The sequence below is a fragment of the Ostrea edulis genome, chromosome 1, assembly GCF_947568905.1.
Source record: "Ostrea edulis chromosome 1, xbOstEdul1.1, whole genome shotgun sequence".
In the NCBI taxonomy this organism is placed as follows: Eukaryota; Metazoa; Mollusca; class Bivalvia; order Ostreida; family Ostreidae; genus Ostrea; species Ostrea edulis.
Window position 1 is genome coordinate 26,739,606 of NC_079164.1, and position 28,000 is coordinate 26,767,605.

The window sequence follows — 28,000 nt, forward strand, 5'->3', positions numbered from 1 at the left end:
ATAATAGAGATGGTGAAAATTTTATTACCAAGTCATAGGGATGAACTACCGAGCAGCTTATGGAAATGTATAGAACTAAGGATATATGGAGAAGAATAAGATAAAATGAATGTAAAGGCATGCAGGGGCGTCAGCTGGCATGTACATCAGTTCAGTCAAAAAAGAAAGAAAAAGAGATATAAAAGTATTATGATGCATGCCATCCATTAATTAAGTAGTTCGTGACTGAATATAATGCTTAAATTATTGAATGATTAATATTGCTAAACAGTACTTTACTGAAATTCAAATTGGCATTTTTCGAATCTAAGCGTAGATTTTGCACACAGAAAACACAAAAGCCCAGGAGCTAGACACCCTCCAGGGCTTTGCCCTGGACCCGTAGGGGGCCTTAAGACGACCCCCAATCCCCCTACCTATCACATCATTCTAGCTACGCCCCTGGCATGTGAGGAAATGGATCGAGAGGTTAATATTTGAGTACAGCTACTATACATTATGTCGGAACAATCCCTTCAATCGGTTTACTTCCTAATCAGGTTCCTTAACATCACTGTTACAGTCCATCGGCGGTCATTAACACTGAGCTCTGAGAATTAATGCTGATAGATTCCAATCCATTTTTCATTTTGTTCTGGTTTTTTGGCACAACTCTTTTTCGATATGCCTTTCTGTCAAATTGTTTGTTCTTCCCCAGAGTTCCCACATCAAGGGCCACAATCCCAGATAACATGAGAACCAGAATTAAGATACCAAACCACCCCACGGCTTTTGCAGAGGGCCGGTTGTCCTGGCGCGTCCTCGTCGAGTATTTGGCTGTGTTCTTTGATTTAAAGACGGGCAAGGCCTGGAACGCAGCACCGGCGCTCATGTTGTGAAACGAAATGGTGGTAGAGGTATTTGAGAGTGTCTCTTCACCTAGTCAAAGTAGAAATTATTGATTAAGACATAATATCGAGTTATGAAATCAAATTGCAGTAACAATTAATGCTTCGGGATATTTTCAAGACGAACAATGTAGATATGGCATCTGTGGATATTTTGAGGTAAAAGTTTACAATACTATTTTTAGAGAAGGTTATTGGTAATTTCGAGACGACCAATGCAGATACAGTATTTTTGGAAATTACAGAGGTAAAGGTTTACTATTTTGGAAATTACAGAGGTAAAGGTTTACTATTTTGGAAGGGATATCATGCCAAGAAATCCCGTCCAGTCTGAATTCGTTGGCTTCAATAGGGCCATATTACATGCTGATTAATAGTAGCCGTCGCTTATCTCTTTATTGCGGTCACTGATTTATAACGGTTTTTCTATACCGGAGATTTTGCTTAGAATTTCTTGGCATGTTGACAACGTTATAAGCACTAGAGAAATATATCAATTTACACGCACAAGTGAAGAATTGCCACATATTTTGATGTCTTCTATAAGCTACCAGCTTTGAATGTCAGTCCTGTTTGTTTTGTTTTATTACCCTGACTTTCACTTCTAATGCTTGGAGCATAGCGAGAGAACGATCGTTATTGTGTTTGATGCTGCGCCACGGGATCGAACCCAAACCTCCCGGTTGCGAAGCGATGATGACAGATAATTGTATATTCGGTTTTATTCGTAAGAGTTGTTTTTACCGCTAATTGTATTTCGCGATATCAAGAATTCGCAATAGTTTTATTAGGACATAACGCATTACCTGTGGAATTATATTGATGTCAATCACGCTAAAATAAAGTCTGCGATAATTTTTGGATATACATGCAGTATTAAAAATGTTTGTTTCTTTCTCTCTTTCTGTCATTATCTGGACACCATGTTGTTGCACAGGAAAATGTTTTAAATGTCCACCCGAAGGATGGATTCTTTATATAAGGTCCGGAAAAAACCAAACCTTTTGGGAAAGAAAGGGGGGTGTGGATCGTCGGACCTAGGTCAGTTCTGTTTCTCAGCAACAGTGAAAGGTGTGGTTCCGGAGTTATGTTTACTATGCAGTCCATTTTTGGGAAATATTTCGGCCATTTTTCTGGGCCGGGGAAATTTAACTATGGGGTATGCCTCTCTGTGGTGGCACTAGCCTTTAGGTAACCCAGTATTTATAAGAATGATTTTTTACTTTACGTGATTTTTTCATTACCTCCTTTTCTCTTGATTTTTGTAGCCATGATTAGGGAATTGTGTGTAATTTGTAGAAACGATAATTTGTTTTACAAAGGAACTATTTTATGTTGGTACAGTAGTTGAGACTACTTCCTGAGGTGTATTCGAGCTGTTTACATAGTACCGAAATGTTTAACCATTTAGTTGTGTACCTACTTGTCGAAGCTGCTGAAGTAACACCTAATGAGGACGCCGTCCAGCAGGTTGATGACGTCGGAGCTGGCGTGACGTGTTCAGAGACATATACAGTGGTAACTTCCGTTACAGTGACGTTTACGGTGGTTGTGACGGTGCTGTAGATGACAGTGACGTTATTTTGAGGTGTTATTGGCGCTGTAATGATGGACTGTGAACTTATTTCTGTCTTTGTTTCTTCAGTTATCGTTGTTACCTCAGCTGTAGTTGTCCTTGAGTCTGCAATGAGAAACACTGGATTGTTATTGACAATGTGTAAATGAAGCGTGGTTCGCAAAAGAAGCGGTTTAAATTCGCAATTTGATCAATTATGACGGAGACACAGAATTACGACATAGTTTTGGAATTCTAATGTCTGTAGCATAGGTCTAGACAATATTTTTCTTGTTTTGAACATATTTTATTGATGAAATAAAAAGGATTGGGAATAAGTTCTAACAACTTACAAATATTTTTCTAGCACACTAAGTAAGTAACGGAGACAAATTTTGTGCTGCTGTTTTAAGGAGAAATCCGACATGGATTGATGGTGGAGGATATCTACAATTCTATTTTGAAATTCAAAAGGTTTCATATTTACCTTATTTAGTTTAAAAATGTAGTTTTAGTAGAAAGTAACCTGGGGGAAAATATAAAGACCCTGCTGGACTCGAACGCACGAACTATTGATCAGCAGCAAACACGTAAACCTACTGAGCTACCTAGCTATAGACACTTCTGAGTCCTGTTTTACGAAATATCTTAAGACTAAAATTTATTTATTCACTTAATTAATCGAGATGTTTCTATTTGTGTGTGAAATTATGAAGGTATCTGGTATTATGAACGTATCTTACTTATTTTATCAGATTCGTCGTATTTACACTCGCAAATAGTGCAGTATGCACCTTTGATCTCGGACCGTTAAATAAGCTCAATCTTGAGCCGCAAAATATCCTTGTGTAAAGGGACTCCAAAGTTTATAGAAACGAAGGGTCCTGTCTCTTCCACAGGAACTCCCGTCGGAAACTGTATGTTTGGGAGTCCATCGTCGATACCGGGTATCTGACGGAGACAGTTAAATGGATACAAGAAAACTTAGAATAACGAATATTCTGCCTAAGCGTTCTCATTTATATAAGAAAATTTTATCGAGCTTTAATTTTTACATGTTTGATTCATTAGATTTAATTATCAACGTTTCGATTAACTTGCACAAGAAAAATGACTACCATGAATTTTTCAATCTTACAAAAACGTACAGGTAATGCAGGTAAACACAGGTAACATCCTGTGTATTTGGGACGGTATATAAAGCAAGGGTTTTTTTCGGGCTCGGGGCTTCACACCTGCCTTAAATTAGCTCCGCCCCTTACTTAACTTACCTGAGGAAAACGACCGGTTGAAAACCTCGGCCTTCAAGTTTTTGGCCATCAGGTTAAATGGGATTCTCAGTTTTTACAAGGCGTATATTGTTTTTTCCAATACGTATACTTGCATTTCAACACATTCTTGTTCATTATCAAGTAGACTAATGTAAATACATGGTTTGATGTTGGCTGTTCTTGTTATTGTAAAGTACAGACAAGTATTTCTGTGTTAACTAAGTTATAGGTCACGTGAGTCATTCGAGAGACCTTTTTGCGATACATATAGGTCTGTCGTCCATCATTCAAAAAACGTTCGATTTTCTTTTAAGTTTTCTTAAAAAAAAAAATAAGGTAAAAATGTGTTGGTAGCACTAAGGCTACAGGATAACAGTATTGTGGAGTTTTAATGACAAAGTACATGTTCCAGTCCCATTGGGCCGAAATATTAGGTCAAACATCAAAACTATCTAAATACAAAAACCTCACGTACTTCTAGACGTCCAGTAGACAACCTGTAAGTGAATTATAATGAACGTTTCATGTTCCCCGGGGAGGTGCTAAATTGCACATAAATATCTCTATTGTCCATTGTTACGTTGAAATTCTTTTTACTATAATTGCGAACTTGATTAATTTCCCCCTTGGTATGCGGGTGGGGTCCAGTGGGAGAGGGGGGACTAATCCCATTACATGGAAAATAAAGCCTCTTTCGTATAACCTACTTGTTACTGTATTGAAATATAAGACAACTGAATGTGGGTAAGGACACGTGTTAGTGAATATGGCTTGACGAGTCCTTCGACCCGAGCATAAAATCTCTATAAATCTACAAATGAATTGCTTCAAAACTCCCTTCTCCCTACCCTAAATGTAAGGTTCCCTTCTCCCTACCCTAAATGTAAGATTCCCTTCTCCCTACCCTAAATGTAAGACTCCCTTCTCCCTACCCTAAATGTAAGACTCCCTTCTCCCTACCCTAAATGTAAGACTCCCTTCTCCCTACCCTAAATGTAAGACTCCCTTCTCCCTACCCTAAATGTAAGACTCCCTTCTCCCTACCCTAAATGTAAGATTCCATTCTCCCTACCCTAAATGTAAGATTCCATTCTCCCTACCCTAAATGTAAGACTCCCTTCTCCTTACCCTAAATGTAAGATTCTCTTCTCCCTACCCTAAATGTAAGACGCCTGCGTACTTTGGCATGGCTATTGAGACTTTCAAAATTGTAAACAAATCTTCATGACCTCATCACACTTAAAAAATCACTCTTGCAGTTGAACTTTTAGATATACAGACTTGACTTATAACTCTCGTCATGTATGTCCATCCTCTAATATTCACTCCACATTTCATACTGTATACAGCTTTTTGTTCATACTCTGTAAATGAATATGTATCATGCTGATGAGCCGTAAGGCTTAAAGCCAATAAACAATACAATACAGATACCGCTGCTGTGCCCAGTGTGAGAACGACCAGGTATGGATTGCAATATTTTAGGTACGATGCTCCAGGGCTCATCACTAACATTAACAAGACGCTCATGGACCACATAGCTCACTTAAACAGCAAATATCCTAGCAATAAACAAGCTTAAGCACGACTATCATTATACAAGCAGCGTGGTTCTGCAAATTTTTTTTTTTTAGAGGTAACGACTAAAAATTCATTAATTATCCAACTTAATTATTAGACTTGACTACACATTCATCAATTATCACATGCTCTTGTAGACGGATATGGCTTTTCATCTTTAACATTTCATCTAAGGATGCTTTGTGCCAAGTTTGGTTCAAAACTTTGGTTAAAGGGAGTTTAATTCCCCATTGAGGCCCCTTCCTAACCCCAGGGGTCATGATTTCTTCAAACTTGAATCTGCAATATCTCAGGAAGCTGTCATGTAAATTTCAGCTCTTTTGGCCTAGTGGTTCCCGAGAAGAATATTTTCAAATGACCTCACCCTATTTTTGTGATTATCTCCTCTTTGAAGGGGGCATGGCCCATCATTTGAACAAACTTGATTTCCCTATACAATGTATATCAGCATGTAAATCTTTGACCCCCGTATGTGGCCCCACCCTACCCTCGGAGGCCATGATCTAAAGAAATTTGAATCTACTCTAAATTAGGAAGCTTGCACTTAACTCTCTACTCATATGGCCTGGTGGTTCTCGAGAACAAGATTTTTAAACAAAGTTGCATTGAATCTCCACTATGTCAGAAAGCTTTCATGTAAATTACAGCTTTTTTCGCCCAGTGGTTCTTGAGAAGCTTTTTAAATGACTCCACCCTAATTTTGCATTTGGTGATTATTTCCCCTTTGAAGGGAGCATGGCACTTCAATTCCACAAACTTGAATAACCTTCACCCAAGAGTGATTTGTTTGAAGTTTGGTTGAAATTGATTCAGTGGTTCTGGAGAAGAAGATGAAAATGTGAAAAGTTTACGCCGACGTCGCCGACAGACAACGGACAAATTTTGATCAGCAAAGCTCACTTGAACCTTCCGATCAGGCGAGCTAAAAAGAACTAGACCAGTCGAGCCAGTATCTTAAAATTTTACCAGACCCATCCTCATTTATATTATTTCTTCTTTTCTCTCTTTCATTACTATAGATATCATTATCCGTATCAGGGACCTATATACTAATATTAGTATATAGGTCCCTGTCCGTATTGATTAATTATTTTGTCATTAATTTAATAATAGCCTTTTCTCTTTCAGGATTACACAAATTAACATATCACTTTGTCTAGTTGTCATTGGCTCTGCGTTAAAACACGCTGCCTTTTGATTTCTTTGATGGCACCTTATCTCCGCCCGAGAATCTTAGTTGAATAGCAATATTGTCAGGGTAGACAACTCAACATTGGAAATCGGTCGAAAATGGTAGATATGTAAAAACTAATATACCAGTATCTGTCAATTCCATTATATTCAATCGGAAAGGAAGTATTAAATGTCGCACAGCAGTTGTAAAGAAAATGACTTTCAATATGCCATTAGAGGGTCACAAACACTCGACGTTTAAAAAAAAAAAGTCTTCCTATAAACAAACTATTCACGTGAATAGTTTGTTTATAGGAAGACAATTAAAAAAAAAAAAAGATATCTAAAAAGTCGATTGCTTGTACTGAGGGTGTATTATAACTGGGTAGACCATCGAAATTTATTGAAAACAAAAGCGAAACACCGTACGCGCAAGAAAATGAATGTTACCTTTAAAATATCAATTATTAGTTAGATATGTGATACTTTAACATGTCCTGTCGGGGCACCTTGACGGGGAATAAAATAGACCGGACCCAGCTTTTACTTCGTTCGAATCGGTCGAAAGTGCCTTAGTATTGAGCCCTGGGTCACTGCTCCTTAGATCTGAAACTCATTACCAAATGAAGATAGTGATCTTAAAAGTTTTATTGCCATATGGTTTGGCACCACATGCAATTACAAATCATGCATATCTTAGGTACAGTGTATTTAGGTTTGCATGTTGCTTCTGCTCTGTTTATCTATTCAGCATATTTCTTTTATGTTGTGTTTTTTGCATGCCTTAAAATATGTGTTTTCTTTATCTTAATTTAGTGCTACATAAATTTTAAAATTTTTGATTACATTTACTTTCTTAATTCCTGTATTTCTAGCCCTTTGTTTAAGGTAATGCTCCGCTTTTTGTAAGTTCCTTTATCTCGCTTCTTGTTTGAAATTTGCTACTGCTTTTTTATGTGATGTATGCTTTTACGTTTATTGTTTGTATTTTCTTCCTATGCCTTTATATCTGTATATTCTTGTATATTTATATTCACGGAACCTTTCATTTTACATTTCTTTTGAAATTGACATTGCTTTCATCCTAGACAATGAATACATATTTGTTGCAAACTAGTTCGATCCGGTTTATCAAGTATGGAGCGTTGTCAAGGTTAAAGGGTGTAATGGCTGTTCTGTTTAAAGTAATGAATGGATGTTATATATACAGATGTATAATATATATATATATATATATATATATATATATATATATATATATATATGGAATACCAACAATTTTAAAGTTATTAAATTTTGTGTAACATTGATTAGATATCTAAAGTTACAAAAATCAATGGATTTATTAATAGTATCCGTATTCTTGACATTAGTTTTGTTTTATGATGACCGTTCTATGATCTCCTTGTGTTTCAATGGTGACATTTTGACTGTGTGTGTTCCGAGGTGACCCGGGTTAACAGTACTATTTTATGACAGAGCTATGTTACCTGTGCACCGTACAATCGTGTCCATAGTGTGATTTGTGGACGTGGAGAGGGTTTCGCCGGCCACGCACTCGGTGATGTTTACAGCGACCCCCGAACCACATTTCACTTCCTCGTACCAGACTTTTCCGGTCCCACAGGCCGCACCTGCGCAAACCACGGTTTCCTCAAGCCTAAAATAGAGAAGTTTTGTTGAAAAAGTGTGAAATTCATGGCTTTGTGGTCAACGTTGTTTGCCAACAGATGACGGACTGTGCTGAATAGGCGGTAAAAGGACTGTAAAATCCGATCAAGGTCTTTATATCCAAGTTAAGCTTTGGTATTTGGTCCAGGGAATAATATTTTCCGAATTTGATTGATCACACAGGGGATTTAAAAGCGTTACGAGTCACGAAAAAAAACCCGAACACGGTAGTGCGTAATTTTTTCTACAGAGGAAAAAAAATCTTATTATATATAGTCAAGTAACGAAAAAATGAAAGCATAAGAGTGCGTGATTTCTTCTATAAGTGTACAGAAGAAAATAAAAATCTTATACATGTAGTTGAGTCACGAAAACAGTGCGTACCCCCCCCCCCCCATTCCCCTTATTATGGACGCTCTTTTATTGTCACAAGAATGGGAACGCGACAGATCGAAGAACTCATGAATTCTATTAGATCCACTCATCAATTAAATCAAATCTATCAGAGACCCCCGATTTACGTGAAGGGGGCTTAGCTTATGTTGACATACATTGTACCAGTATCCGTAATTGACATTTATGAATGTTACTCTCATAACCTCATATAAACAATGTAGAAACGATTCATACACACAGAATTGTACAAAATATTTAATAAATAGAAAATACTGCATGTCTGTTAAAGAGATAACAATGTGTTAGTAAATCTATCACTTATCTAACAGTTATAAATCTTAAGAAGTTGATTCCTATTTGTTACATCGAAAAGCATTTCAAATTTCAGAAATTTGGAATTGATTGCTAATATTTTGGAATTAGAGAGCGTTATAATGATTTCGGTATTGTATGAAAATATGGTCTTGAATACAAGATAGAGTAATATACAGATTGTATATGCTTATTCATCAAAGGTACAATGTACTTAACGTTGCACCCCCCCCCCCCCATATAAAAAAAAAATCCCAATGAAACAAAGAAACAAAACAGAAACTGTCACAAAATATACTGTAAATATTTACTGTATATATTTAGTTGTGATTTCCAATATCTATATTCCCCTGGGGATCCAGGTTAGAATAGGTCCTCACTATGATGTACATGTAATCTCAGCTGAGATTCGGCTTGGCAGAATATTTGGACTGCGTCAACATTTATCACTGAATCTCGATGCAATCCTTCATAATTCATGTCTGGAAATTTACTTTCAGCTTTGGCCGGTTATAGCAATTAATATGTGCACTTGGATGACACTGCTGTTCGCTCCAAATAAGTTAGTTGACTATTAAACCAAATATGTATCACTATTAATGCTACATTACTTACCGTCTTAGTACATGTAAATTCCATAAAATAAATTATAAGTAAATTTTCTGTTCAAATGAAGACTTCCATGGCGCAATATTTTATCTCCCAAAATTGAAGAGTTCCCATAGTTTGTTTTTAGTTTAGCGATATATAAGTAGGTATGTGGAGATACAATGTATCAGTAACTAGATAAAACAAACTATAGGAACTCTTCAATTTCAGGAGATAAAATATTGTGCTAAGGAAGTCTTCATTTGAACGAAAAATTTAGTGACTGTTTTCATTTTGGGATTTTCATATCTAAACGGTAAGCAATGCAAAATTGATAGTGATAGAGAGTTAGTTTAACAGTCAAATAACTTATCTGAAGCGAATAGCAGTGTCACCTAAGTGCACATTAATTGATATAACCGACCGAAGCTGAATGTAAATTTCCAGACATGAATTATGAAGGACTGCTCCGAAATTCGGTGAAGGCGTCACCACATATTCTACCAACCCGAATTTCAACCGAGATTAATCCTTATGTACCCCTTACTTGTCGTAAGAGGCGAGTAAATGGGACGGTCCTTCGGATGAGACCGCAAAAACCGAGGCCCCGAGTCACAGCAGTTGTGGCATGATAAACATCACTCCTTGCTCAAAGGCCGTTAGCACTGAGCATAGGCCTAAATGTTGCAGCCCATATGAGTGAAATATTCTCGAGAGTCCGGGACATTAAACGATATATAGCAAACCAACCAATATATATGTTTTAATTTTTTAGCGCCTAGACTACATATGTATGTAGCATACTAAATATGAAAATGTGTTTACCCTTACCGGTATCCAAGCACTTTGCAGATTAGAGTCCCCGTCTCTGAGAAGTTGGAATTCCCCAGCGTCCCCCACATACCGTTCATGAAGACCTCCACCCGCCCTGAAAGGAGTCCTCCATCCGCCAACACGACTGGCACATCACCTGTAATATCAGCGGCTGTATACTCCTTGTGTGATAATTAGCATGGCGTTGTTTGAAATTATGACGTCTATTTCTAACTGTCACCATGAATGTTCATGACGCAAATAAACGGATTTCCCCCCAGATTATCTTGAACGTATGACACTACACACATTGTACAGAAGTGTCAAAGTCATAATATACAATTGTTTAAATCACAGTCCTAAAACAGTTTTGATACATGTTATTCATGAATACGTCATAAATGATTGTTAACAGACAATGATAATACAGTAAGTCATACCTGAGGTAGACACGAGGTATTCACAGACAGACAGGCGGGGCGGATTGCAGTTGTTGGTTTGCCAGTACCAAACATTGTCCACGTTTGCATACACAGTACAGGTTTGGCCAGTCTGTGCCCCCCATACACTCCAGGACCCAAGAGGCTCGTTATTCAGTTCTGGAAACACATATCCTCCCCCGACTTTGACCAGTCCAATATAATACTCTTTATCTCTGAAATTGTCAGGATAGGAAATAATTATTCAAAATTCAGCTTGCACCATGTCTCAGAAATGTGAATAAAATGTTTTTGATGTTTGTACATGTACTTATTCTTTAGGTAACGTAGTTTTAGACGACTGTCACTATTGAGAGACCTGTTTAAAACTTGGTACATTCAGCACAGATACATGTGTAATTATAAATGTGTCAATGATGCAAATGCATTTATCTAAATTATACAAAGCCAATGGAGACTTAATGAACGATGATAAAAATCTTACAGTGAGAGGAACCCTGTGTCGGCAAAGAATTTGTGTATGCCCAGATTGTATACGTTGGCGACTGTCGCGCCACTCAGCAGCGCTGCACAGTGCGACGGGACGGAGCTGTACGCTACAGCGCTGGTCACCACCCGGTAACACTTGTTCTTGTAGGTGGAGTGTTGCGTCCATCCCGGGGGACAGGTCACATTCAAGGTTGTCAACGCTGGGAACAAATATAGAAATATACAAACAAGAACTAAACCCCGACAGTCCACCTATACACCTTAAAATATCATTCTTTCAGACTCAGATCTTTTCTCAGTCAGACCAATTGTTGCCAGACACAATGTGGCAGGACACCACAGAATCCCATACATGTATATGATTCTGCTAATACAAGCATACACACCAAAAAGAAAGAAAAAAAAAACCCACAAAAAACTAGAGATTGCATTTATGAAAAACAAATGTGTCCTTAACTCCCCCAAATTGGAAGTGCTCCAAATAAAACCTCCTTTCGTAATGTCTTGCATGGTATGGAGGAGAAAACAGGAACAGGAACATAGCCATTATGAACTCCGATAAGACACATAGCAGAAGTGTACACAAACTATTTTACACCCTCCACCACTCAGATCCACTATAACTTTAAGGATAACAATTGGATTCTTTTGTCCCTAAAATATGTACAGTAATCTGCAAATAGCATTGAAATATTGTACAAAATGTCAAGTCTATCGGATAAACCATATAGGAGGAGAAACGTTCACAAGCTATTTTAACATCCCCCACCCTTCTTGGATCCACTATAACTTAGGAAAATAATTGGATAATCCTGTCCCGATAATATGCACATTTAACAATAGCAATGACGAATTGTACAAGGTTTGAAATCTATCTGATAAGCCATATAGGAGGAGAAGTGTTCACAAGTTATTTTACATCCTCCACCCCTCTTAGATCCATTATAACTTTTAGGAAAATAATTGAATCCTCCCATCCCACCAATATGCACATATACAAATGACAATGAAGCATTGTGTAGAATTTTAAATCTATCAGATAAGGCATACAGAAGTGTTCACAAATTATTTTACATCCTCCACCCTTCTTAAATCCACTATGACTTTTAGGAAAATGATTGGATCCTCCTGTCCCGACAATATGCACATTCAAAAATGGCAACGAAGCATTGTACAAAGTTCAAAATCTATCATATTAGCCATATAAGAGGAGACGTGTTCAAATCTATCAAATAAGCCATACAGGAGATCGTGTTCACAAGCTATTTTACATCCTCCACCCCTCTTAGATATACTATAACTTTTAGGAAAATAATTGGATCCTCCTGTCCTGACGGACGGACAGAAAATACAAAAAAAACAACAATATGTCTCCCCCTGAAAGAGTGGAGATATAATAACATAACATCCGCGAAGGTTTCTATATCCATCAATAGACAGACATGTTAATTGTGTATTGGTAAAATTGTTTGGGCAGTAAATTTATTGAACGTACGTGTACATTAGTAATAGTGAATTGAAGAGCTCGTTTTGTGGATTTCCTCGGCTATGAATAGTGCATTTAAAAGGTTAATGGGAAATTGATTAGTAAATTCAAAACTAACTCCAGTGAGGTTTTTATGTGGAATATGTTTTATCAGTCGAAAACACTTCCAAGATACCTCTTGCTATCCATACTGTTCGGTGTCGTCTGCCATACACCTATGACTATTTCTTAAAACTATTTCTATGGTACCACATGGTGAAAGAAAAGTTGTAAACTTTTGTGGTTTTTATCCTTTTTTGGCTTAACCAAAACTTATAAAAAAAATTAACACGCAGTATGCAATTTTAGAAATATTCTATACCTGGACATCTAGCTATCAAATTGTGTTCAGAAGTCTTAACGAGCTGTGTAGGAAAACGACGCTATATTTAAAAGCCATTAGCTTTTATCTATATTTGAGCAAGAACAATATGTTAACACATAGTTGGAACTTCTGCGTAAAATCCAAAAAGAGAAAGTCTAAATTCGTAACGCTGTCACATTGTATTCTTCATAAGAAAATTGTATTCATTATCCTGACAATGAATTATTTCTGGAAAGTATTTTTGTAAAGCATGAGGTTTTACCATTAAAAATGATGAAATCAAACAAATCTCCGGCGTCAGATGGGTTCACTTCAGAATTCTTTAAAGGCTTTTGGAAATATTTGGGAAATTTTGTTACAAGGTTTGCATATGATAACGATATCCTGTCTGTAACTCAAAGACACGGAATTATAACTTTATTACCAAAAGGGGACAAACCAAGACAATTCCTTAAAAAAATGGCGGCCAATCACTTTATTAAATACGGTATACAAAATAGCCTCTGGCTCCATTGCAAATAGCTAGAATTATATTTGGGAAAAATAATACACCCATACCAAACTGGATTTATTTCTAATAGATACAATGTATATCGGAGAAAACACAGTTTGATATATGATATATTACAATACACTGAAGATGAAGAAATTCCAAGCCCCCTATCATTGATTTTAAAAAGACTTTTGACACTTTAAATATCTTGAAATTTATACAAAATCAACAACGTTACAATACTTTAATTTTGGACCTTCTATTTAAAAATGTGTACAAATCTTTTATAAGAATATTACATCAGCAGTGGAAATTTCTCAACAACTTTTACTACTGAAAGGTGCCGTAGACAAGGGGACTCTCTATCTCCCTATTTTTTCATAATTTGTGCAGACATTCTTGCTATGCAAATAAGAAACAATCAAAATATAAAAGGTATAACTGTAACAAACATGGAGAAAAAGATCTCTCAGTTAGCAGATGGTACCTCTATATTGCTAGATGGAAGTAGATATAATCTCATACATATTCAAGATCTAATCGACAGGAAGAGAAATCCTTTCTATTTTAATTCTAACTACATTTGGAAAAACGATCGTGATTCGATATCGACAGGAAGAGAAATCAATCCTATATAAGTCCTCATACAGCCATTACAAAAATGATCATGATTCGATATTGATAAAATATCGTTAGTAATGGTATGTGATTATTAGAGTGGTACTTAATGATATCGGCACGATATCGTGTTTGGTTTTTCGATATCGTATCTACATCATGTCTTGGACATAACTCTATTATCTCTCCTTGGAACCTTTAACACTTTGGAAGAAAATTCGGAATTGTCTTGTCTTTATTTAAATAATTTAAAATCACAAACTGTTTGAATTGGATAAAAAATGTATAGTAATGAAATACTAAATTAAAGTGGGGGTGTTCATAGATATACACTGCTGGGAATTGTTTTAGATGTTGATCTCCAAAATATACCTAAACTTAATAATGAACCCAGCGTAGGAAAAACAAAATATATTCTTTACCAGTGGAGGAAAAGATTCCTGTCTCCATTAGGAAAAAATATTGTTCTTAAATCCCTATTACTTTCCCTTTTGAACAACTTATTTATGACTATTCAGAATCCAAATGAATCCTTCTGTAGAGAAACTTTTCTTCTCTTTTATATGGAATGGTGAGTTTTTAAATTATAATAAATCGAGGCAAGCTATTGACAAACAAGTTGATGGTACAAGGGTTTCAACAGTCTCGATTGAAGCAAGAATTTCGCAAATTCTATGGTCGTTATAACGATCTAGTTCGTCAATACAGCCTATCATTGGGTCAACTGCTGTCTGACGTATTTCATCCTGATTGTTAGACCGTTCTTGGTACACTGATTTTGACTACAGATAACTCCGTTTACGTGATCAGGATATAGGACTCACGGCGGGTGAGACCAGTCGACAGGGGATGCTTACTTTTCCTAGGCACCTGATCCCACCTCTGATGTGTCCAGGGGTCCGTGTTTGCCCAACTCTCTGTGTTGTATTGCTTATAGAAGTTATGAGATTGATCACTGTTCGTTATCTTCACCTTTCATCAGGTAGTCTATACAGACATACCATTATTTTTTAATCCCAATTTTCTCATAGGTGGTAGAGATACCTTCCATAGGCACTGGTATGAAGTTATACGAGGGTTGTTCGGTATGTAATGTGTATTGTACGATATCTCAAAAGCATTCGACTCAAATAGTGAAATGAACATTACATCACTTCACAGTATTCTCCGGGGTTTGAAGTACATAATTTCAATCTCTGAATCCATTTCTGAAATGCGTCACTGTACGCTGATTTAGGTAGACCTCTGAAGCACTCACTGATGGCTCAGCCATGGGCTTGTCGGGACTTGTAACGACGACCAGATAAAAACTTTTTAAGTTTTGGAGATCTGGAGATTATTGTGGGTGTGGCAAGACGGTAACCTTCTTCGACTTCAAAAATTGCTTCACAAGCTCACATGTATGTGATGGAGCATTATCACGAAGTAGACGAACATGCCTAAATCCTGAAACAGGGTGTCATTCATGATAATATTTCTTGAGCTTTTTTAGTATAACATCTCGGTAATACCGACGTGTAATATTTTTGCCCTTCGGCACCGGAATTTGTACGGCTATACCATCACATGAGAAGAATATGCAAGAAAGAACCTCTTTGTGCTTATATGGTTCTTTTGGCAACTACAGGCCTTCTATCGTGTTGAGTTAGCCATATTTTGTTTCCAGTTTTTCTTACTGGTTCGAAATAGTGAACCCATGTTTTGTAACCAGTAACAATGTTTGCAAATTGCCTTTGATTAAATTTGGGAAACATTTTGAGCAATTGCTCTAAAGCGGTTTGTAGTGGTACCCGTTTTTGGTCATCTGTCAATATATGCGGTATCCATCTAGCAGAAATCGTTCGTACTTTCAAAATGAAATGCACCCGCGATAGCAATATACCAACAGCCTTGCCAATATCACGAATCGTGTACATGTATCTGCCATCACTTTCAATTATTTCTCTGACTTTTGAGACATTTGCCTTGCCTGTTACAGTCACAGGTCGGCCAGATTTTGCTGCATCTTTGACGGACTCTGTGCCAGTCAGAAATTCTTTCTCCACCTACGAACTGTCTCATAAGATACCTTATCAGACCCATAAATTTCCCCAATTAAGTAAAAATCTGCATTACGGAATGACCGAGTATTGTGCGAACTTTTATATAAGCTCTAATTTCCTCAATATTCTCAACCCGTTTCCCAACCAATTTTACAACAGTGGTCAACGACTGGCTCTATTGAATTGACTATAAGTTTAAAACTATGTGGAGCTGAAGGCTCGTGTTTATACCGTTGGAAAGGTATTGAATAGAGCTATTCAAGAGTATCATCATCCACGAAATTATGCAAAGTGTTATTGCGTTGTGGTACAATACACATTACATATCGAACATCCCTCGTATATACATGTATATAATAATGTATGTTTTGTTAAAGACTTTGTAATTCATATTTCTTTGAGGAATTTGTCAGGTTCTATCCAACCATTAAAATAATTTTTTAAAGATTCTGTTATAAGTAAGGAAGAACTGAATCTGATAAATTTGTTACCTATTAAAATCACAAAACATTCAGATTGCAGTGGTTCCAATTTAGGATCATGTTACACCAAAACTTTTTGTTTTAAATAAAAACACCCAAGTTTTCAACAAAATTTATTTTACACACAGGATCTGACTGAGAAACTATTCTAACACTAAATTCTTTGCAACTACCAAACCCACAGACTGCCAATCACTGCCAAATTAATCTTTTAATTATGAACATTGCTGAAGTCGGGATCTTCTCATGACTAACAAATCTGACCTCTATCCCCTGAGACTCGGGCGATAAAAGTTAGCATTGCCTACAGGGTGTCAAGTCCCTATTTATTCCTATAATTTCCTACAAACTAGAAGGTTCCTATATTTTCCCTATAAGTCATTACAATCCCTGTATATATATAAAATGACAGTCCTATTTTCAAAAATTATAATATATATATATATATATATATATATATATATATATATATATAGATCAGATAAGCTGTTTCTTGCAAAGTAACTCGTAGTTGATACCATCTATCAGGTGTAGCCAGGATAGTAAAATTTAAGCCATGGTTATTGATACAATCATACATGTTTTTTTATTATTTTTGACAAAACAATAGTAAGACAATTAAGAAACTGAAATAATTATCTCGAAACTTCTTAAATTTACATTTTAGCATATTTTTATTATGAATAACATTTACTGAATCGTCAATCCATTTCATGATTCAATCAAAACTGTCCACATCTGAAAGGATTTTGTCTTTGTTTATGTTTGATATTATTTCTTCTCCAGTAAGATACTATGCTTGCTAGATTTTTATGCAGAAACAATAAATTTTATACAAATTCTTTCATAAAACCCCTATTTAATCCTATAAATCTGCTGTAAATATCCCTATATTTGCTTGACACCCTGTGCTTATTTATATCGACAGAAATTTTAATTAGCAGCCAGTGACATTATCAAAATAAACAGATCACTGCAGTCCGTCACACACGTCAACGAGATTAAGATAATATAAACCAATTATTAACTATGCAAACAATTTCACACAAAATTTTACTTTAACAGATCATAAATAGGATATTCGCAGCAAACTTGTTTTTATTAAAAAGTTAACCCCCCCCCCCCCCCCATCTAATTACTGTACCTTTTGTAATACAGAAGAGACAATAATACACATTTTATGGGAGTGTGACTGTGGACAGGAATCTTTATTAGAGTTTGAGCATTACGTTAAGAATATAACAAATTTTCATATACCTATAACAAAAAGTTATTTTATTTTTTAACTGTTTGGCAAAAGTAAAGCAGACAAAAATATACTTCTTCTTTGGATTAAATATTACATTTATATAATGAGGTGTACTGAAAAATTTCTAAATGTAAGATTTGCGGTATCCCACATGAAACCTTTTTATGAGACCTAAAAGTATATCTTTTTATAAGAATGGTGATCGAATAGGATTTTTTCGATACCTGCTGGAGTATCTGGAACTCATTATTTGAATAAATGACTGTACTGGATCTTCTCTCTCTCTCTCTCTTTATAACGAAAAATCATAATACAAATTCTATTCAATCTGTACATAATTGTACTTTAACTAAACATGTATGGAAAAAAAGAACCATAACAAAAATAATTCAACGTACATTCAGGAAACATTATGAATTTTTGAATTGAACTAACGATCTATTGTTTGTTTGTTGGACATCCCTTTGAGAATTTTCCATTCATATTGAGACGTCACCCTTTGTATGTGAACCGTACAGAGCCTTAGTAGTAACAGTTCTTGATCGTTCCAACGCCCGTAGCAACAGGGGACCTCAGTTTTTAATGTCTCATGCCAAGGACCCGTAACTCTAACTTCTAGAGGCTGAACGAAGGAGCTGTCACTACTTATGTCTTGGGTCCGGCGCGGCTAAAGCACCGCGTCCGAATTACTAACATAAGGACATACTACTTTTAAAAAAAAAAAGGGGAATGATGGACATCTTTTTCTTTGATTTACTCGTTGCATGGCTCAATGAAGTGAATTTTTTTGGAAGGTATCGAAAAGCCTATTGTCCTATTCATTGTGCCATATTTGTTTTTGAAAATGATGTAAAATTAATTTGAATGTGAAAATTGATTACAATTTACGATTCAGTATCACCTCTAAATGTGTGTCAAATTATTTAGCTCAATATGTTCTCTGCACTGATTTAAATACCCGCAGGCGTGTTGTATCTCCTGCGGGATGCGTAATACATTTACTAGAAATGTTTTTTAGCCTCGATACACTGAAAAGCCATTCATGCACAATTGTATTTTCAACATAGGGTATCAGGCTTCTTATACCGGTATTTAATTCATTTTAAACATCCCCACTGTGAAATTGTATATTTTTTATAAACCAGAAAATTATGTAACTGAAGGAAAATATTTTATTTACTGATGCAATTTTGTATTAAAAAGAGGAGAGAAAATTATATAACTCAAATAATAGTAAATCAAAAATACTATCCCATGTAGTTTAATACCTTTATTTAAGAAAGATACCTTCCCACAACTGTCAAATTAAGGATTGTTTCTTTACTAAATTGTGTTGGTTAAATGCATTCTTTTACTAGGACATTTTTGCGGTTTAAAACTTATTGAAACGTATGAATGTTTTATAAGAGCATTTATTTCAAGAGCATTTGAATAAAATAAATCATGTTGTTTGAGGTTCGTGATTTTTCATCCAACAGCATTTGATCGTGTGTGACATAAAAATTAAAGTTTATCGTTTATACTACAAACATATGATTTAGATGGACCTTTGTATGAATAGTTTCAAAGTTACAAAGAGTTTTATGTAGAGATTCATTGTTAACTGTCAACTATTCAAATGCTGGAGTTCTACAAGGTTCTGTATAAGGTCCTTTGCTGTTCTTGATATATGATAATGATGCTGCAGATACATATGCAAGGTGAAGATAACGAACAGTGATCAATCTCATAACTCCTACAAGCAATACAAAATAGATAGTTGGGCAAACACGGACCCCTGGACACACCAGAGGTGGGATCAGGTGCCTAGGAAGAGTAAGCATCCCCTGTTGACCGGTCACACCCGCCGTGAGCCCCATATCCTGATCAGGTAAACGGAGTTATCCGCAGTCAAATCAGTGTGCCAAGAACGGCTTAACAATCGGTATGAAACACGTCAGATAGCATTTGACCCAATGCGAGGTTGTATTGACGAACTAGATCGTTATAACGACCATAGAATTTGCGAAATGCTGACTTCAATCGAGACTGTTGAAATCCCTGTACCATCAACTTGTTTGTCAGTAGCTTACCTCGATTTAAAAACTGACTATACCCAGAACAAGCTCTTGCATATCGAATCAGTTGAGATATATAAACACCATATACAGGTGATAATGGAATATTGCTACATAAATGTGGGAAGTTGACGATGGAGAAGCTGAAACGTACTAACATTTTATAGACTATTCGCAGTTGATAAGAATTTACAACCTGCTACAGACAATTTAGCAGACATTGAATGCAGGCTTCACAAAGACCATTAAAATCTTACAATATGGTCCTGAAGGGTGGCTACTGAAATCTAATCCTCCGAAAACAAAAGCAACATTGATAAAAAATATACTTTAACAAGTATAGATATCTCTCTCATCTCAATATTTCAGCTAGAATATTGACGCACATATGAACAAACGGCTACTGGTGGTAGTGAAAGTCGCCATTTCATGTGTGAATCGAAAGAATGTTCGCGAAATTGCCTGTTTAGTTGGATGTGGTAAGAGTACTGTCCTTATACTAACGAAACATTTTAGAATGTTCTGTGTGTGTGTGTGTGTGTGTGTGTGCGTGCGTGTGTGCGTGCGTGAGTGTGTGTGTGTGTGCGAGATGGGTCCCTCTCATGCTTAAGGTAAACCAGATGGTACTCGAGTGCGTGCATTTCAGTGTAATTCCTGGATCGTTATAGGGCTGATCCAACTTGTTTTCAGGGCCGTAAATTACATGGAGGCGGAGGAGGCAGCTGCCTCCTCCAACTTTTGAGCCAAAAAAAATTTTAATTTAAAGTTCATTAGAATTTATGTTGTTTCCAATAACTAAGAACATGATACCTCCCTTAAAAAGCATTCCAAATCTTTCTTTTAGAATGAGTTAGTCAAGTAACATCTTAGAAGGCCCTAGAATCAAGGATTTTGCACGAAACGTGTTCAGTGTGCACAAAATGTGCTCAGCGTCTGGGGACCTGGGCGGCCCCCAGACCCCCGCCTAATTTCCTGCTTCCTCCAAATTGAAGGTTAATTTACGGCCCTGGTTTTTAGCAGAGTTATCACAACTTTGATGTTATCATCGTCGCAAACACAAATGTCCTATTTATTTTATTTGAGCATAAATCTATTTAGAATTTGCTGTGCATATTGAAGACTAGTATACTAAATGGTAGTGAAAAGTTAACTTGTCCACCATATTACGGGACAACCGTGGTAAAGTAGCCAAAATGAATGATTCTATAGTACGTATACAGGGAAGAAGAAACACCCCCCCCCCCCCACACACACACACAACTAAAATTCAAACTGAATTGCCAAACATTGACTCTTTGTACAGTACATATGTGTTTCATAAGAGCATAGTTACTATCTGCTTCCGAAGTAAGTAGGGGAAGAGTGTGATTATTCAGATATAGAAACAACTAAATGCGGCGATAATTGTCAACCGATTATCTAAACCTTCATGAAGGTCGTATCTGTACTTTGAAAATTTAAAAGACTTCCGAAAAATATACTTACTGCAAAAATTTAATTCTAGACCAATTATTTTATAAATTGGACGATTTATTTTCTACTACGAATTTCAAATTGTTGTTGAATTTATCCAGACTTTTTGAAACTATAAATGAGGTGGTCAACCCTCCAAGTTGAAGTTAATTTGCCAATTATATTCTGTAATCTTCATTATTGTATATGTATATATATACTTATATATCAATTTCAGTGGGATTTTCTATGTATTTCTCTATGTCATGTTGATGGACTTAAAATTGTGGGAATAAATGAATATTGAATTGAAACTGGTTGGGAACTAATGTTCCAATGTATCATATTACATCCCAGGAAATCCCATGCATTGTTGTATACTAAATGTAAATTGCACCTGCTATTAACGAACGGAACTAATTGCCCATTCGGATCAATTAGACAATACTTATCCACTGTGAATGTAATGTAGTTTTATATGGTGATTGATACGTAAATGTTCTGAACTTAGCCACAATTCAAACAAAAGATTTATTTCGGTGTAATATAATTGACAATCCTTTATATTACACGAAGCAAAGTTAAGGTCCATGCATTTAGCATCATTTTTTCACACCTACAATTTTGAGATATTTTCTTTGTCTCTTTGTCCTGTGTTTGTTGGAAGAGGCCGTCCTAAACTAAAAACTAAATAAATTAAAAATAGGCATGTTCCCTTACAATGGTATAAATGCTGCGAATAAAAAATATTATGGGGGGGGGGTGTAATTTATCAAACCAAGGCATGAAGCTCAAGTAGCACAAAGAACAATTGTAGTTTCTTTCATTAATATTTTTAATTAAGAAAAGTAATGAACAATGTATGTAATTCGGTTATGACATAACATGGTGCGAATTGTGCTTATAAATGAACTGCAAAGCAGATTATAATTCAATCTATCACGTATTTACTTGCGCTCTTTAATATTTTTAAAGGATGAATTTTTAAGAAAAACGTAGAACTTTAGTGACGTCACATAGCAAGTAATGTCTCTGATTTTTTTTTTTTTTTACCTTACTTATAGAGTGAACAAACTTACACCGCTGTCAATGCCGACATTTTAAAATTCTTGTAAAAGGCTTTGTAAATTCTTATACAAAGGTTTAACTGAATTCGCTTAATCAATTTATGATGTAAAATTTTACGATAAAATTGTTTTAATCGCTTGTAAACAATTCCCAAAATGTTGATTTTAATCAAAATGAATAATTTTTCGCCGATTTTTGGTGCTACCTTATCTACATCTTAACTTCCGTTCCGTTCTGTTCCGCGATTAGCAACACCCCCGAAAAACCCGTGATTTTCACTTTTAAATGCTGAGCGTTTGGAGAGTATTGTCCCAATCACTATCGATTTGAACGTCTTAGGTTTGATGAGCGCGGTTCGGTCTCACGACCACCTGGTTACGAAGCGAACGTTCTAGTACTACTACCGCAAGGATAAACTATTCATGTTTTACACAAAATATTATAAATGCGTCATGAGTTTATGTAATATCTAGACGAAGACTTTGCATGATCCTTCAGATTCAGTAACATCATATCAATATATAATTTAAAGCATTTTGTCTTGTAAAGCTAAATAGGAATTTTTTATCATACATGGACGTAAACAACTTCACAATCTTGATTCAAAGTTATCTATCAGAGGGTAAGGCTATTGGTCATATTTAAAAAAAAAATCCCTGTACATATCGAGATCAGTTTGAAATCATGTTGCACGAAAATGTTTTACCAAGGTGATCTTACAAGTTACTGGTTTGTGCCAAGATGGTTGCCATTGCCCGCAAGAGGATCAATAGAGGCTGGGTGACGGGGTAAGCCCAAAAAGTTATACGACCTTTGAAATCGGTAACAGTGGTGGATAAACGTGACAACTGATATATCTGTAGTGTATAGCTTCTATTATCTGCATAGATATGTCATCAATCGAACGTGCGAGCAGTGTGTAATGTCCCGTGAGCAAATACAATTAATCTTCCTGGCAGTATTTCATTGTTTAATTTGTTTTTATTTCTCTATGGATGAAAATTCAAACGAATGGCAGGTTTTAACGACTTTAGTTTAATCAATGTAACTGACACATCATCCGATTGTGTGTAGTAATTCTATACGTAGGTCTCGTCATGTTTCGGATAAGAAGAGTTGACATTTTGTCGCTTTTAAATCAATCTGTATTCCAATAGTAAATTGATTAGCATACGCGTTTAAACCAGATTTTTGGAACATGCATGTTCTGTTGTCACTGTAAAGAATTTAAAAAAATCAAATCTTTTAATCATTAAGATTTTGCTTTGCTTTTAGTTCCAATGGTCGAAGACCAAAATAGCGATGGCAATGCCTCCGCCGCCGGTCTATCTGGTGTCTGTAACACCCTCTTTCGGCGATGACAATGCCTCCATCGTTCGTCTGTTTGTCAACGATGATTGCAATAACAATGTCTCCATCGTTCGTCTGTTTGTCAACGGTAATTGCGATGACAATGCCTCCATCGTTCGTCTGTTTGTCAACGATGATTGTGATGACAATGCCTCCATCGTTCGTCTGTTTGTCAACGCTGATTGCGATCACAATGCCTCCGTCGTTCGTCTGTCTGTCAACGTTAATTGCGATCACAATGTCTCTGTCGTAATGAAAAACAAAACCCTACATGGTCCTTCTGTCTCGTGTCTGTAAATATTTTGTGCGATGACAATGCCCCCCATTGTCCGTCTGTCTGTAAAAAGTTAAGTCTATATTTTAAATGCCTCCATCGTCCTTCTGTCTGTAAAAAGTTTGATCTGTATTGATGTGGTATCAACTGTCTGGTGTTTGTAAACGTATTCTTTTGCATGGCGATGTCAATGCGTTCGTCTGTCTGTAAACATTTTATGCAATGACAACAAAGATCCCATCGTCCGTTTGTATGATGTGTGAAAACCTTTTCTTCAAATACTACTCATACAAAGAGGTTTTTGATTCATAAGAAATTCATGGAAAAACACTATTTTGTATGTCGAAAATAAAATTTTATGAACGATATGGCTACTGTTACAAAGAATAGATTGGCCGCTAAACATAGAGAAAGGTCATTCTGTGTACCAAGTTATGATTTTGATGGAGAGTATGACAATTATCTTCAATCTTTTTAACCTGCTACTCCAGGTACAGATCTATCTCACTGGAAATATACTTTGTACAATTAATAACTACAAATGGTTATTAAATTCTAACTCTTAATGTTTTTAAAGATTAATTTAGCAAATGAAACCCATTCGACCTACACTTTTTTGGTCTGATCGCAGCGATACAAAGATTGGTAATATTGTTATCGGTTTTAATTCGGGTTGTTTCTGTTTTTCCAACATACATGCATACAAATACCTGCAGTCAGTAGAGCTACATTATCTTTTTCTTGGTTTCTGTGTATCACCAATGGTTTTTGTGTATCACCAATGGTTTCTGTGTATCACCAATGGTTTCTGTGTATTATGAATGATTTCTGTGTATCACCAATGGTTTCTGCTACATATCGTCAGAGTACAATGTATTGTGAACAAAGATAACTCACCTTCAGTATTTTTAGTAATTCTATCAAAATGATGGGGGTGGTACACTGTACTTACATCAATTTCGTGGATATTAAATTCCATGGTTACGAAATTGAATCTCTATTTATCACTTAATACAAGCACATTTCTCTTTAATAAACTGTAAATGTTTCATTTCTGGCCAAGGCCAACCGCTAAAAGAAGGAAAACCAGGTGCTCGAGAAAAGCAAGTATTTATCAGATGACACGAACTTCAACACTACTTCATTGTATGTTCTATAATTAAATGCAATTTTTAGAATATAGGAAGAAGATTCGTCCCGCATCACTATTTCTTGTGGCGAGTTCAGGAAAGTTTTAAAAAGGGTTGTTATGTTGGATGCAATTTTCCAGCCCCAAAAGGGAATAGTAACTACCAAGAAAGTTCTAGTTAAAATTCGACATTTAAGGACAGGTGTACCAACCCGGTAATCCCTCTCTAGATTAAATATTGGTTATAGGCAGCAATTAATTCAAATCTAATTCTCAGAGCCTGATGTATATCTGTTAATTAACAGCACAATTTTATACAAACGAGATGACTTCAGCTTTTCCATCGTCAGCTTCCCGATTTATTGTAGCAATATTCCATGATCACTTGCATATGGTGCTTATGTCTCTCAACTGATTCGATACACGAGAACATGTTCTGCGTATGATAAATACGAGGGTAGGTTCTGACAAGTAAATTTATGTTACAAGGATTTCAAGAGTTTCGTTTAAAGATGGCATTTGGTAAATTTTATGATCGTTATATTAATTTAAGCAAATACGAGCTACCAATGGGTCGAATGCTGTATGATTGATTCATATCAATTGTTAAGTCGTTATTTACATTTTGATTTTGACTACCCATTACTCCATTTATCCGATCCAGATAGGTCTCATGGCGGATGTGATGGGTCAACAGAGGATGTTTACTCCTCTTACATATAGGCACCCGATCCCTCCCTCGATACGTCCTGAGGTCCATGTTTGCCCTTCTTTTGATTTTGTATCTTCTATACGATTCGTGAGATTGATCACTGTTCGTGATCTTCACTTGTTCATATATTTTTGACATCATAGACAGCTGCTTCTTCAACAAAAATGGAAAACGCAAATATTCCTATCTAGTGATCAGTCATCCAAAAAATTACTTTGTTAAACGTCACTCTGATTCCATGCACAAGTACTCTGGAGTTGAAATAAAAATATACTGGAGTTCCTCATTGACAATGTCTTCGTGTTCTTTGGTGATCAGGTCTTCCAACAGTCTGTTTGAATCCCCATGGGCACGAATTGTGCTCCTTTCTTAGCTGATCTGTTTTTATATTCATATGAAGCAGAATTTATTCAAAAACTTCTTTGTGAGAAGATAAGATCTCTTGCTGTGGCCTTCAATTCGACATATAGATATATCGACGACGTATTATCTATTAACAATAATAATTTTCATTCATATGTCGATTCGATATATCCCCGTGAATTGGAAATAAAAGACACTGCAGTCATCTACTTCTGCTTCATACTTAGATATTTTATTGAAAGTAGATATTAACGGCAAACTAACAACTCAACTTTATGACAAACGGGATGATTTCTGCTTCTCCATCGTCAACTTCCCATATTTATGAAGAATTCCATTATCACATGCATATGGTGTTTTTATCTTTCAACTGATTCAATACGCCAGAGCTTGTTCTGCTTATGACCAGTTTCTAAATCGAAGCAGGCTACTGACAAACAAGTTGATGGTGCAAGGGTTCCAACAGTCTCGTTTTAAGTCAGCATTTCGCAAATTCTATGGTCGTTATAACGATCTAGTTTACCAATACAACCTATCATTGGGTCAAATGCTGTCTGACGTGTTTCATACCGATTGTTAGGCTGTTCTTCGCACACTGATTTTGACTGAGGATAACTCCGTTTTCTTGATCCGGATGTAGGGCTCACGGCGGGTGTGACCGGTCGACAGGGGATGCTAACTCCTCCTGGGCACCTTATTCGATTTCTGGTGTGTCCAGGGGTCCGTGTATGCTCAAACCTCTATTTTGTATTGCTTATAGGAGTTATGGGATTGATCACTGTTCGTTATCTTCATCTTTCATGTAGATTCTTAATGAATGCTTTGATATCGTATACTTGAATTTTAACAACGTAAACGTTTTCATTCTGTTATAGAAGAAAAATGTTATGATAATTATCAATTTGAATGGTGTAGATGAATGTTAAACAGTAAATAAATGCATTCCTTCAATACATATCAATATATATGCATAGCTTATGCGATGTCATAGGCACAAATGTAATAAAGTTACAAAACTGAAGAAGATAATTATTTAAAATCTTGTTTAACAAATAGATATATTAGTTCTTATTTTTTGTTGTTGCAATATTCAGTATAAAATGGACGAGCCTCCTTCCGTGATTTTGGACTTAATAAATGGAATAAGTCTATGGTAGAAAAGACAAGCACATGCAAATTTTGTCAATGTCGTAGAACATACATGTATTTACAAAAATAAATATTGCCTTGTTACAACTTAAGGAAATAAGGGTTTAAAGAGAAAAGAAATAATGAAATTTTCAAACCTCAAGTGCGATTTATCTGTAGACATGTAAGTAACGGGACAGTTGTATAAAAATAGTTTTATGTTGGACAACACACCAAGGTAAACAAAGACGGAGACTGCTGTCATAATAAAACATACAATATGGTTATAGGGCGGAATAATTATGAAAATTTAGACATCTGACCGGTTGTTATTTGTTTTTACGTCAGATACTTGCAAATATCTTACCTTGGAGAGAGGAACAGACCAGAGAACTCAATATAGCCAGTAGATATGATGGAGGCATTACTTCAAGCACATTCTTCAAGCATTTTAGGACTATAAACTGATTCACAATCGCATGAAAAAAAATTGTTATGTTAGTCTGAGAAAACTGTTGAAATTAATTCATCACACATCGCCGGTACGGATCCATTGA

The 28,000-nt window shown here is 35.9% G+C and overlaps 1 protein-coding gene across 1 annotated transcript; it reads right to left on the reverse strand.

Moving 5' to 3' along the window:
• Positions 1-4: 4 nt before the first annotated feature.
• On the reverse strand, positions 5-28,000 carry LOC125663992 (uncharacterized). The gene is made up of 7 exons (XM_048896488.2): positions 27,811-28,000; positions 11,172-11,376; positions 10,688-10,902; positions 10,266-10,404; positions 7,958-8,127; positions 2,311-2,568; positions 5-918 (listed from the first exon to the last, which is right to left on the reverse strand). The coding sequence occupies exons 1-7, from the start codon at positions 27,866-27,868 to the stop codon at positions 557-559; spliced, it is 1,407 nt and encodes a 468-aa protein (XP_048752445.2). The 5' UTR covers positions 27,869-28,000; the 3' UTR covers positions 5-556.